The sequence below is a fragment of the Mauremys reevesii genome, linkage group 2 (genome assembly GCF_016161935.1).
Source record: "Mauremys reevesii isolate NIE-2019 linkage group 2, ASM1616193v1, whole genome shotgun sequence".
NCBI classification, from domain to species: Eukaryota; Metazoa; Chordata; order Testudines; family Geoemydidae; genus Mauremys; species Mauremys reevesii.
In genome coordinates this window covers 39,068,110-39,082,020 of record NC_052624.1, presented here as the reverse complement: position 1 = coordinate 39,082,020, position 13,911 = coordinate 39,068,110, and the positions used below count along the sequence as shown (strand labels likewise).

The 13,911-nt window shown below is 48.0% G+C and overlaps 1 protein-coding gene across 5 annotated transcripts in view; it reads right to left on the bottom strand.

Annotated features, from left to right (window-relative positions):
- Nucleotides 1-13,911, bottom strand: part of NSUN6 (NOP2/Sun RNA methyltransferase 6) — a 52,258-nt gene that overhangs the window by 20,841 nt on the left and 17,506 nt on the right. For all 5 annotated transcript variants that reach the window (XM_039525987.1, XM_039525982.1, XM_039525984.1 and 2 more), the window contains one exon: nt 11,549-11,630. In XM_039525987.1, the coding sequence (XP_039381921.1) occupies nt 11,549-11,630 (82 nt within the window). The remainder of the gene's footprint in view (nt 1-11,548; nt 11,631-13,911) is intronic.

Below are 13,911 nucleotides of genomic sequence, written 5' to 3'. Positions count from 1 at the left end.
CAGCATCTTGGTGGGGCTGCGATGGGCGCGGTCTGGCGAGGGCGTCCCGCCACCTTCAGCCCTGGGTCGGAGCCTCGGGGCCTGCGCCACCGAGGGAGGGCGGCGGTGAGAGGCCCTCCTCCCGCGGCCCAGGGTTCTCCACCTGGCCCAGGACTCCACCGGGGCGGGCAGCCTGGTGGGGCCTGTGGTGCCGAGTCCTGCATCTGGTGGCAGTGAGTGGCTTCCCTGGGCGGTGGGGTGCAGGGCCGCATGCCACTGGGGGGGGTATGGCGGGCCCGCGTGGGCCCGGCCGGTGTGGTGGAACTGCCGGTGGGTGGGTCCACCGGGCCTGCCCAATACTGCCAGGGTGGGCCAGTGGGGTCCCGGCTGGGCAACGGCCAGGTCTCTGGGCGCAGGAGGGGAGGGGTAGCGTGGCCCCCAGAGGGCGGCAGGTGGCGGAGTGGCGCCGCCCGGGGGCGGGTGTGGCGCGCCCTGGAGGTGCCGCGCAGTCGGCGGCCGGCGCCGGGGGCCGCAGCGGGCGGCGCCGGTGCGGGGCCGCTCGGGGAGCGCCTGGTGCGGGGGCGGTTCGCCAGGACCGCGGGCCGGCCGTCTCGACTCGGGGCGCGTGCTCGGCGGCGGCGCGGCGCCGGAGAGGAGCTCGATCCGGCCTCGCGGGCTGCGCTCGGCGGGCGCGCGGCCCGGAGCGGCGCGCCGGGGCCGACGCGGCTGGCGGCCTGACGACGACGACATGCCGACGGGCTCTCGACGAGTGCCTGCTGGCGGACCTGCCGGGAGATGGGGACCGCTGAGCGCGACCGGGGCGGACCGGCCCGGCGTCGCTGCCGTGGACCGCGGGGCGGTGCGGACGCGCGGCCCGATCGGAGATCGCTCGCCGGCGCGGAGTCGGATGGTCGATGGTGGAGGGCGGATCCGATCGGGAGCCGCGGGGGCGCGGCCGCCTGATGGGCCTCGATCCTGGAGCCGGCGGGAGGACGCATCGGAGCAGCCCCGGGGGAGGACCGCAGGCGGGGGCGTGGGCGCCGCCGCCTCGGTGCCGCGGTCGCTGGTCGCTCGGCGTCAGCGGGCGGCTCAGCCGCCGCTCTCGGGACCAGCCCTCGCGCCTGGCGGTGCGGCCAGGGCGGTGTGCGCTCGGCCGCTCCCGCGCGGTGCCGCAGCAGGGCCCCGCGCACTTCGGTGTGGAGTTCAGCGGCTGCGCGGGGCGGCTGCGCTCGCAACGCAACCGCTGGCGCTGCAGTGGCTCCTCCGTCCGGCGCTGGTCCCGGGAGAGGAGCCTGCTCTGGCCGGGCTGCCTCTGCACCGGGCGGCTGGAGCTCGCGCGCCGCGCTGCTCGCCGAGGCCGGTGCGCGCCGGCGCGCTGCGCGCCGGACGGCGCTGCGCCGCCCGCGAGCTCTGAGGGCAGAGGCGCCGGCGGCTCGAGCAACTTTAGCAGCTCCCCCAGCTCCAAACACTGGTCGATCTGGTCGCTGCGCCCTCGGGCAGCGGCATAGGGAGTCAGCAACGTCTGGCTGACCGCAGGCGCATGGGGCGCAGGAGCGCAGGGCTTGGCATGGGCCACTCTTCTGCGCGGGCGCGGCGGTCCGGTGCAGGGGCAAAGCCTACAATTCCAACTAGAGGCGAATGGGCCCTACTATACTATAAACTACTAGCAACTAACTACACTACACTTACTACTACTACAAGTATACACACTAGGACTATATACACTATGTGAGCACTCCACTATCTACACCTGTATAACGGGCTGAAACCCAGGATCTGAGAGAAACAAAGGAACTCTGACTGGATAAAAAGTGCCTTGGACTATGTCTACACTACAGCTTATGTGAGCATAATTTATGTTGCTCAAGGGGTGTAAATAAACCACACCCCTGAGCAACATAAGTTACACCGACATAAGCGCCGGAGTAAACCTTGGACTGAAGAGGTGGTTTTATTATGCCGACAGGAGAGCTCTCTTCCATCAGCATAGGGCATCTTCACCAGAAGTGCTGTAGTGGGATAGGTGCACCAGTGCATCTGCGCATCTGCAGTGCTGCATGTGTAGAAAAGCCCCTTCTCTATAGCTGGGAGGCTAGTTGAGGAGTTGTTGAGCCACTCATCTGACAGCCAGCACCCACTGAACTGCCTGAAGAAGTTAGATCTGCCTAGGCCACCCTCAGGAATAGCAAGCCTATAGACAAGAAAGATTTGTGTGTATACTGTTTGTTTTAAAATCCCTTTTCTCTAAAAGTTTTGTTCCTACTGGTAAAATAAACAATCCTTTGGGTTTAAGGTGGCTCTCTGGTCACTATATACACCACTGATCATAAGGGAAGAACCAGAGTCAGAGCTTCTGAACAAGCACAGTTGATACACAAGGTACAGTAGCCCAGGGCCTGGTATGGAGTGGGAGAACTGTGGAATTCCGCCTGAAGACAGGGGAAGGCAAGAAGCCTGACATGACGGGGCATGCTCAGAGAGACCAGGAAGGAGACAGACATGTAGCTTGTTTTGGTAGAGACAACGTGTTTGTAGATTAGCTAATCACATTCCTTAATCTGAATACTAACTGAAATTTAATTTTTTTACAAATGTAAATTACAGCTCCAAAGCTAGAGCTCCAATGCTAACATATTAGATCTCAAACACATGATTTAAGGTACTTGCAAGCAAGCTTTGCACTGTATTAACAGTGCACATGTACTGGGGAGTAGAGAGGGTTACTCTCCTTGTGCAGTAACTGAGGTTCTTCGAGATGTGTGTCCCGTGGGTGCTCCACTTTAGGTGACTGAGCACTCTGCACCTCTAGTCAGAGAATTTCGACAGCAGTACCTCTCTGGGCCACACATGTGCTCTCCCCGTCTTGCGCCTGTTGTGGCAGTTGATTAGCGCTGTGCAGCCACCCCTGCCCCTGCTCAGTTCCCTCTCTACCGCAGAGGACTAATTAGAACTCCAAAAGTAGAGGGGCGGAGGGAGAGTAGAGGAGCACCCACAGGGACACACATCTTGAAGAACCTCAGTTACTGCACAAGGTGAGTAACCCTCTCTTCTTCTTCTTCGAGTGATGTCCCTGTGGGTGCTCTACTTTAGAACACTGCACCTCAGGTGGAAGGAGGGGATCAGAGTTAAATCTGAATGGACGATAGGACCGTGTGTCCCAGCCGAGTGTCAGATGCATAGTGTTGTATGAATGTGTGGGGTGATGCCCAAGTACCTGCTTTGCATATGACATTAAAAGGTACGTCATTCAAGAAGGCTACTGATGTGGCTACTGCTCTTGTGGAGTGTGTTCTGACCTGTGAAGGGGGTTGTAGCCATGTTGACAGTAGCAGAGCTGGATGCAGCCTGAAATCCATTTGAAAAGTCTGCTTAGAAATGGGTTTGCCTTTGGAGCGTTCCGCAGTGGAGAGGAACAGCTTAGAAGTTTTTCTGAACAGCTTGGTCCATTCTAGATAAAAGACTAGTGCCCTTCTGACATCCAGAGTGTGAAATGTCACCTCTTGCCTATCCTTATGAGGTTTAGGGAAGAATGTGGGAAGATGGATGGGTCAGTTGAGGTGGAATGAAAAAAAGACTTTAGGCAAGAATTTAGGGTAGGGTTTCAGAGTGACCTTATTCTTAAGAAAAATTGTATATGGTGGGTCTGCCATAAAGGCCCCTATTTCTCCAACACGCCTCACTGATGTGATGACTACTAGAAAGGCTACTTTCATGGAAAGATGTAGTAGTGAACACATAGCCAGAGGTTCGAATGCAGTAGTTGTCAGAGATCAAAGCACTAAGGTGAGGTCCCACAGAGCAGTTGGGGCTCTAGGTTCTGGGTAGAGGTTACAAACACCCTGCAGGATTCTTTTTGTAGTTGGGTGTGCAAAGATCAAAAAGTCATCCACCTTGTGGTGCAAGGTTATAATTGCTGCCAGATGTACTTGTAATGAATTCATTGAGACGTGATTTCTTAAGGTAAAGTATGTAGTCCAAGACTATGGGCAGGGCAGAATTGGTGGCTTCCATGTGTTTGTTTAGACACCATGGACAGAATTTCTTCATTTGTGGAGGTATATTGAGCGTGCAATTGTCCATTTGAGTTTGGCCTGCATCCTAAGAGAGCAGATTTGGAAAAAGTGGAAGGACTTGCAGTGGGCATGCTGACTGTTGTAGGTATGGATACCATGTTTGCCTGGGGATGCTGGAGCTAACCAGGATGACTTTGGCTTGATCAGATCTGATCTTGTGTGACTCTTGGCAGTAGAGGGATGAGAGGGAAGGCATACAGGAGAGGTGCGTCCCACTGAATGAAAAACGCATCTCCTCTGGATTTTGGTTTCAGACCCACTCCGGAGCAAAACGTTGGACATTTGTTCCAGCTTGTGGCAAATAGGGAAACCCACATCTTTGAAATATGTTCTGGGTCACAGAGGTATTTATTTCCCACTCATTGTCATGCGTGAACTTTCAGATTAGAGCATCCACTGTGATGTTCTGAGATCCCGGTAGGTGGCTGATATGTTAATGTTGTGTCGGATGCACAATGTCCACAACTTTTTGGCCTCTGTACATAGGGAGTACATTCTCACTCCTCCCTGTTGGTTTATGTGGAACATGCAGGTCACATTGTCCGCCATGACCTGTATGGCTTTGTTTTCAACTAGAGGCATAAAGTGCACACAGGCATTACAAACTGTTTGCAGTTCCAGAATGTTCATGTAAAGTGTTGATTCCAAAGAAGACCACCTGCCCTGTGCTGTGAGGCTGTCTAAGTGGGCACCCCATCCTAGTAGGGAAGCATCAGTTGTAATGATCATTTCGGGGCGGAAGGGGAGGTGTAGGAAGGGGACACCTGTGCACACATTGTACAGGTGGGTCCACTGCTGTAACGAGTCCTTGACCTTAATTGGCATGCTTAGGAGTTTGTTTAGTCTGTGTTTGTGTGGGATGTATACTATCCTGAGCCAAGCTTGCAGGCAGCGCATGCGTAGTCTGGCATGATTTATGACAGAGGTTCTCAAACTGGGGGTCGCGAGGTTATTACAGCGGGGCTTGCAATCTGTTAGCCTCCACCCGAAACCCTGCTTCGCCGCCACCATTTATAATAATGTTAAATAAAAAAAAAAGTGTTTTTAATTTACAAGTCGCACTCAGAGGCTTGCCATGTGAAAGGGGTCACCAGTACAAAAGTTTGAGAACCACTGATTTACGACTTATGTGGTTGCCACCATGTGACCTAGTAGACGACGGCAGGTCCTAGCAGATACTTGTAGACTGTGTATCATGGTATCAATCAAGTCTGTCAGGGCAACGACTCTCTGATGTCTTTTGCCTCTATAGAGTTTAGGTGGGCCCCAATAAAGTCCAGTTGTTGAACTAGTGTTAGCATTGACTTTTGAAGGTTTATTTGTAGACTGAGATCTATGAAAAGTGACATTGTCTTTTGCATGGCTTTGATGGCTTCTTCTCAAGTGTGAGCCTTGATTAGACAATAGTCTAAATATGGGTAGATCATGACCTCTTGCTTGCTCTGGTGGGCCGCCACCACTGCTAAAATTTTGGAAAACATTAGAGGGGCCATGGAGAAACCAAAGGGTAGTACCGTGTATTGGAAGTGGTCCTGTCCCAGTACAAATCAGAGGAATCGCCTGTGTGTTGGGTGCATGGTGACATGAAAATAAGCATCTTGCAGGTCATTCCAAAGAAGGAAATATTGTTGCTAAAGTCACCATCCTGAAATGTTGTGTTTTGATAAATTTGTTTAGTTTCCTGAGGTCAAGAATGGGTCTCCATTCCTTTCTGTGTTAAAAAATAACGGGAATAGAAGCCTTTCCCGCTGTGTTGTACTGGCACTGGTTCTACCATGCCTAGCTGCAGAAGGTGTTCTATTTCCTCCCTCAAGAGTGACTCGTGAAAGGGATCCGCTGAAGAGGGGCGGGGAGGGAGGATGGAGAGGAACTGGATGGAATAGCTGGTCTTGATGATCTCTAGTACCCATTTGTCAGACGTGATAAATACGCCAGCATGGATAGAATGGTACCAGATAGTCCGTAAACAGATGGCTGGTGGAGTGTGGAATTAGCAACAATAGTTGGGGGAGGTCTGTCAATCCCACGACCAAATCTTCAGATTTGGTTTTTGAGGTGGGTTGCCATGATGTGGACGGCTGTGAAGAATTTGATCTTCGTTTGGGTGGTCTTTGCCTATGTCTTTGAGGATCATACTGTCTCTGGTTCTGTGTGTACAGAGCCAAAGACATTATGACGTGTAATACTTGCCCTGTTTGTATTTTGTTGCAGGTGTATAAATGCCTAGAGATCTAAGAGTGACTCTCACGTCCTTTAAGGAGTGAAGTGACTTGTCAATCTTGCTGGCACACAGCTTCAGACCTTCGAAAGGAAGGTCGTCTGCTGCTGATTGCACCTCCCTTGGAAACCCCGACAGGTGCAGCTAGGAGGCCCGGTGCATTACGATGGCAGTTGCGATTGTCCTCACAGTGTTAGCAAAATCCAATGTTGCCTGAAGGGATGTTCGACATAGAAGGTGGCCTTCAGAAATGAGCAACGTAAACTGCTCTCTCTTTTCCTCTGGTATAAATTCAATAAAGTCTGCTAATTTTGAATATGTTGTGTGGTCATACTTTGCCAAGAGAGCTTCATAACTGGCAATTCTAAACTGTAATGTTGCTGAAGAGTAGGCCTTGTGGACAAGTAAATCCAGCCTTTTCCGCTCCTTATGATAAGGTGTGGACCTGGAATAATGTTGTCTCATGAGGAGAGATTAATAAAACTGGGACTTTTCAGCTTGGATAAGAGACGACTAAGGGGAGATATGATACAGGTTTATAAAATCATGACTGGTGTGGAGACAGTAAAGAAGTGTTATTTACTCCTCATAACACAAGAGCTAGGGGCCACCAAATTAAATTAATAGGCAGCAGGCTTAAAACAAACAAAAAGGAAGTATTTTTTCCACACAACACATTGTCAACCTATGGAACTCTTTACCAGAGCATGTTGTGAAGGCCAAGACTCTAACAAGGTTCAAAAAAGAACTAGATAAATTCATGGAGGATAGGTTAATAAATGGCTATTAGCTAAGATGGGCAGGGATGGTGTCCCTAGCCTGTTTGCCAGAAGCTGGGAATGGGTGACAAAAAGGGATAGATCACTTGATGATTACCTGTTCTGTTCATTCCCTCTGGGGCACTTGGCATTGGCCACTGTTGGAAGACAGGATACTGGGCTAGATAGACCTTTGGTCTGACCCAGTACAGCCATTCTTATGTTCATTAAGAAGAGAATTTGGTTGGGGGTGGGAAAATAAAAGTTCTAGCCCCTTCGAAGGGACATAATATTTTTTGCCCGCCCTCTTACACGTAGATGGGATTGTGACACGGGTTTTCCAGATGGTTGTGGCGGGCTCCGTAATGGCCTTGTTTATGGGCAAGGCAATCTTGGATGATGTCAATGTGTGGAGTATGTCCAAGAGCTTATGCTGAGATTCGATAATCTCTTTAAGAGGGATTTGAAGTGTGTCAGCTATTCTTTTAAACAGTTCCTGAAACTGTTTGAAATCTGGTAGTAGGGGGCAGAGGCATGATGGTCTTGTCAGATGAGGAAGATGAGTTGGCTGCAGGAAAAGCCTCCTGCTCTAACTCCTGCTCTGTTTCCTCAAAAGTCTGTTCCTGGGAGATGTTGGATGGTGCTACTGGCTTTGGTGAAGAGTGTCTATATAATTTCCTTGCTGCTTGGTGGCTTGGGAAAATATTGCCTGTACGCTGCCTGCGGGTCATAGAATGACCACTGTAGTGGGAAAGGCACTGGTGGGGGTCCCCATGGGTGTCCATACCACCCCTGTATGTGTGGTCTGGGATGGTGCCTAGGGTGCTCTTGTGGCTCAGATCTGATACTGGTCTGCAGGGAAGAGGAATGCTGAGATGAAGAAAGTTCCCCCTCCTTGTCGTCCTCGGGGGGCGTGGAGGTGGGGGAGTTGAAGGGCAGATGCAGCTAGTGGTGTGCGTGGTGCTGAAAGCACCGACACAGTGTCAGTACAGAGGAGAGCAGACTCAGGTTCCAGAGTCACTGTCAGATCCTTAGGTGCAAGGAACTGCTGTTTTCTCGGTACCAAAGGAGGTACTTGCATTTGTTGCAGTGCCAAGAATTGTTGCAGTACCGGGAGGTAGTGCAGCGCAGTGGGGATAGGTGCCTATGTTGACTGCACTGAGGACTTAGGAGGCTTTAGTGCTGAGGCATCAGTGATGTGCGGCAGAGAGCCAGGAGGTGGCACCGGTGCTTTAGAAACTGCAGAGGCACTCGGTACAGAGAATTTTGTTGTTGCTGCTGTTGCCGTAGTGGAAAGGGCAGTCTTTCTGCTTGGGGTCTGTGGTTTTAACGGTACTGACGATACCATAAGTCCCTGCCGACTCATAGGTACTTTACCACGGCTTCTTTTTAGATGCAAGGTTGGTAAGAGGAGTGGAAGCTCTTCTATTTGCAGGTCTTTTATGAGACCCGTCCCTCCTGCATGAAGTTGAGGAGGGGTACCTGTCAGAAGCCACCTTCGGTGATTGGTCACCAGGAGAAGTTTGTGTTCCTGAGTCTGAGGCAGGATGGAGGGACTTCTCCATGAGAATACGCTTAAGTTTGAGGTCCCTTGCTTTCCTTGGGAGGGCCTTCATATTATGGCAATGAGAACATTTTTGGGGTACATGTGTTTCCCCCAGGCACCTGACACGTTGTGAGTGTCCATCAGAGATAGGAATTACCTCACAGCAGGAGATACAATGTTTAAACCCAGGAGATCCTGGCATTTCAAAGAGAATATCCTGTGATGGGATGAAGTTATAAGGAAAGATTTATTTTTTTTTATACAGGGAGAAAACAAATAGAAAGTCTTAACCAACTAGCCTAACTGTACTAATAACACTAATCTAATACTATATACAAAAACTACTAACAAGCACTTCTGAGGTAAAGCAAATGAAGGCACTGCTGGAGCTCTGACTCGGACCAAGGGCAGTTGAGAAGGGTCTGAGCGGAGGGTGAGGTAGGGTGGCCGTGCAGCGGTCATCAACTGCCGCAACAGACGGGGAGAGCGCATGTGCAGACCAGCCAGATACTACTGTCAAAATTTTCCGACTAGAGGCGCAGGGCGTTCAATCACCTAAGGTGGAGCATCCACAGAGAAATCACTCCAAGAAGAAATAATATGCTGTCTTAAATTATATGTAAATATTTTTAAATACTGTTTTCCAGTTCAGACAAAAATCTGAAAAAAAAAATCAACAAAATTGCATGTATGCTTCATTGTCCAATTGACATACACAGCTGTGACAGAGTACTGGTATTTGATGCCAATCTTCTAAGAATGCTGAATACCCACAACTCTAACTGAAGTCAATGGATGCTGCAGCTACTTAGCATTTCTGAAAATCAGACCCCAAGTGTCTAAAGGTGTGTGATGGTCTCTACTATTATGGTCACCACTTTTACAAGACTATGATAAATTTTATACAAAGTATGCCTTGCAAAGTATCCCTTGAAAACAATCTGCTCAACATTATTGTCTTGGTAAAATATGTGTATCAATATTGTATGTAAAGTTATAGGATTCTTCTGTATCTTCTGTAACATACGCCAAGCTAAGAAAAGCAAGCCCAAACCAGTTTCTCACTCAGCCAGGTGTTAAAGAGCTATCACCTAATTAAGTGGCCACTCTCCCAGTGGGGGAAAGATATAAACAAGAAATTTACATTTCACCATGGGGAATGGTTCAAACCTCATGTCCACAAGAGACTGCTTGTTGCCTGAACCCCAGCTGGGGGTAATCCTCAAAGAGGTGAGAGTGGTATAAGAATGAGAGATGGTGGCCTCCATTTCATCTCTCTTCTTCCCCCTGCCCCCACCCCATCTCTGCTCACAGCAGCTACAATGCTCAAAAGATAAAAAGCAACACTGAACTGGGGGAAGGGTGGTCCTAGCTGGAAGGCTCTTCAGCTAGTACAGACTGCTGTAGCATATGGTCAGACAAAAACTTTTGCTTTTAAGTTTACTTAGCTTGTTAAGATAGATATTAGCTTGCATTTTACTTTTATTTTCTTTGTAATTACCTGTAATCATTCTGTAGTTAATAAACTTATTTTATTGTTTAATCTTAACCGTGTTGTTTGGGTTAAAGTATGTGGGAAACTCAATCTGGGATAATAAGGTTGATGCATTATCATTTTCCTTCGATGAAATGATGGATTTTCTATGAGCTTGTACTGTTCAGAAGGCTACTGACCTTTTCTGGGGGGAAAGGCTGGGACTAGAAACTACAGGTGTCGCACTGTATGTAATTCATGAGTGACTGGTCAGAGTGCTCATGTATTTAGCTGGGAGTGAATTTGCATGCTGAATGCCTTGTGAACAGGCCAGGAGTTGATGTTTTGACTGCACAGCAGTGTAAAAGGCACCACAGGCTAGAGAATTAAGGGGACACAGCTGTTCAACAGTCCAGATTGTACCCTGGGTAATATCACAATTGGGAACTCTAAAATTAGATTGATCCTTGAAAATGTGGACCATGATGTATAGAAATTAGAGTAACTCAAACAGAGGACTGATTCTTACCAGAGAAATTAGAAATGATAGTGCACTGCTACAGGATCTGTCAGTGTCATAGCACAGACACAGCTATCACTGGCTATGTTTTGAATTGTTTCTAAAGCGTCTGAGGATTATACAATATACAACCAAAATTAGAAAACAATTTCAGAGTATCAAAGGCAGAACAACTATGAATGATGGTTTATTTGGGCTGAAGTTTTACATTAGCATTGCAACTGAGAAACACATTGGAAACCATTTTTATCTTTTATTTTTAAAACAAGGTGTCAGAAGTAATCTTCATTTTGTTTTTAAACTAGAGAACAATCTTTATGTAAAATACTGTACCAAAATTAGAAAGAGTGTTAATTGCTTGGGAACTAAATCTAGTTGAGATCTTTGTCAAAGTGCAGAGTGTAATTAGACCAACAGAAATGAAAATTATTACTTATCTAAGATAGTGTTTGCTCCCCCATATTAAAACAAAAAACAAACCAACAACAACAAATAAAAGACTGCAGTTTTATCGTCCCATATCTCACCATGAGACTGGTGTGCCAATTGCGCTGAATGAGTAGTAGTTTATATATAATTTGTTAAAAAAAAAAAATCTCAAGCAGTCTTCCCCAATTATTAAAAGCTGCAGAAGTATATTTCATCTGTAGCACCAAGAGGATCTCTTTAAAGTCACAATCAGTTTCAATACGTCTGAAACAGATACTTGTAAATGCTTTATTCTGTCTATTGGGGAGTCAAGGTGGGTGAGATATCTTTTTTTGGATCAAGTGCTGTTGATTAAAGACAAGCTTTCAAGCTTACACAGTGCTTTTTTTCAGATCTATATTCTATCTATATCCAAATTCCATGAAGAAAGTATTGAAATGGTTGTTATGGAAGCACTCTGAAAATGGAAACCCTTTAGAATTCTAATGAACCACTTGAAGGATATTTATTCTTCTGAAAACTGTACAGCTCTATTTTAGTAATGCACTTACCTGCAAAAACAAATAACTGGACAGCACATTGTCCAACGAAGGACTACGGTAGACTGGGTCTGTCATTCTTACACCTATTCCTCTGAAAAGCAAGAAACTCACATTAAATCTGAATCCACTAAATTATCTGCTCTGTTCTAAAGTTCTAAAATTACATTTTTCCATGGAAATATTCTTTTGTTCTCTTAATAATCACTTTTTCACAAGACATTCAGAAAATTTCTGAGTGACACAATTGATACTATTTTGGCCGGTGATGGTCTGCTTTTTGTTTTTCAGCAATATTGATATTAAGATAAAGAGACACATTCCTCTTAAGACATCAGGGTTATACTTATGTAACTGTGAACAGAATTTTGTATAAGTGAAAATACATAAAAATCAACTCAAATAAAATAAACCTTTTACAATTTTTATAACCCAAGCTAATGAATACTCTTTGAAATGTCATCACATTGGATTCACCAAATGGGTGATCTGAAAAGTAAAGAAAATATTCCTTTGTATTTTGCGCATTAAAAAATAGCCAAGAAAGAATGGTTTCCTCGTGTAAAACTGGCATACTACTAATTTACTTAGTTTGTAGCAGTGTTGTGAGGATTAATTAATATCTGATCAATGACTTAAAAATGTGAAGTGCTGTACAAATGCTAAGTTTTACTACTATTATTTATTAATATGCACATCTGAGAAACTCTAAAAAGCTGAAAGAAGAATGTGAGCAGGAGAATCATAGGACTGGAAGGGACGTTGAGAGGTCATCTAGTCCAGTCCCCTGCACTCATGACCCGTGGGCCACATCCAGCCCGCAGGACCCTCCTGCCTGGCCCCTGAGCTCCTGGCCTGGGAGGCTAGCCCCCAACCCCTCCCGTGCTGTTCCCCCTCCCCCACAGCCTCAGCTCGCTCTGCCACTAGCGCAATCCTCTGGGTGGTGGGGCTGTGAACTTCTGGGGCAGCGCAGCTGCAGAGCTCGGCCTGACCCGTTGCTCTGTGCTGTGCGGTGGCGACAGCATGGCTGGCTCCAGCTGGGCAGTGCGGCTATAGCGCTGCCAGCCACCGATGCTCCAGGCAGCGCAGTAAGGGGGCAGGGAGCGGGCTGGGGTTGGATAGAAGGCAGGGGAGTTCGGGGGCGGTCAGAGGGTGGGGAACAGGGGGGTTGAATGGGGGCAGGAGTCCTGCGGGGGGCAGACAGGAATGAGAGGAAGGGTTGTATGGGGTGGCAGGGGGCAGTCAGGGGCCGGGGTTCCGGAGGCAGTCAGGGGACAGGGAAAAGGGGTGGTTGGATGGGCCAGGGGTCCTGGGAGGGCAGTCAGGAAGGAGGGGGTTGGATGGGGTAGCGGGTGGCAGTCAGGAGCAGAGGTTCCGGGGCAGTCAGGGGACTGGGAGTGGGGTGGACAGGAAAGGGATCCCATGGGGGGGGGCATCAGGGAACAGGGGGAGTTGGATGGAGCAGGAGTCCCGGGGGGGGGAGGAGATGGGAGGGGTGGGGGGGGCTGAGCCACAACCCCCTCCCTTAACCGGCCCTCCATACAATTTCTGAAACCCGATGAGGTCCTCAGGCCAAAAAGTTTGCCTGCCCTGATCTAGACCATCCTTGAAAGGTGTTTGTCTAACCTGCTCTTAAAAATCTCCAATGATGGAGATTCCACAACCTCCCTAGGCAATTTATTCCAGTGCTTAGCTACCCTTACAGTTAGGGAGTTTTTCTTAATGTCCAACCTAAACTGCTCTTGCTGCAATGAAAGCTGCTTACTTGTCCTATCCTCAGAGGTTAAGAAGAACAATTTTTCCTCCTTGTAACAACCTTTTATGTACTTGAAAACTGTTATGACCCCTCTCAGTCTTCTCTTCTCCAGACTAAACAAACCCAATATTTTCAATCTTCTCTCATAGGTCAAGTTTCTAGACCTGGAGGGAAAAACCCCAAATAACTTTCTTTGACAACAAAAACGGAGAAGCCAAGCATGCTTGAAGATAACAAATACTTTGGCAAATAGTGTTATAACAGATTTAATTAAAGATACTCAACCTAAAATACAGCTCTTTTAAAAGTGAAAACATCTGTGTTGGAAGGTGATGGAAAAGGGTGAGACTGCATTTCTGGCCAAACTGAAGTAAACATAGTGGTTGCAGCAGGACAGTTTATCAAAGCTGCATCCTGCTTATTAATCTGGCAAAATTCAATGTGACACTGTCAAATGCTAGTTAAAATAAATCCATTTGTTTTCCAACCAATAATGTCTTCAGAATTCACTAAATCAGTATCTACAACCCATCCTGCAACTGATTATTATTATTAATTAACATTAATAAATATTTATACTATGGTAGCACCTACAAACCCTGGTCAGCATCAAGGCTCC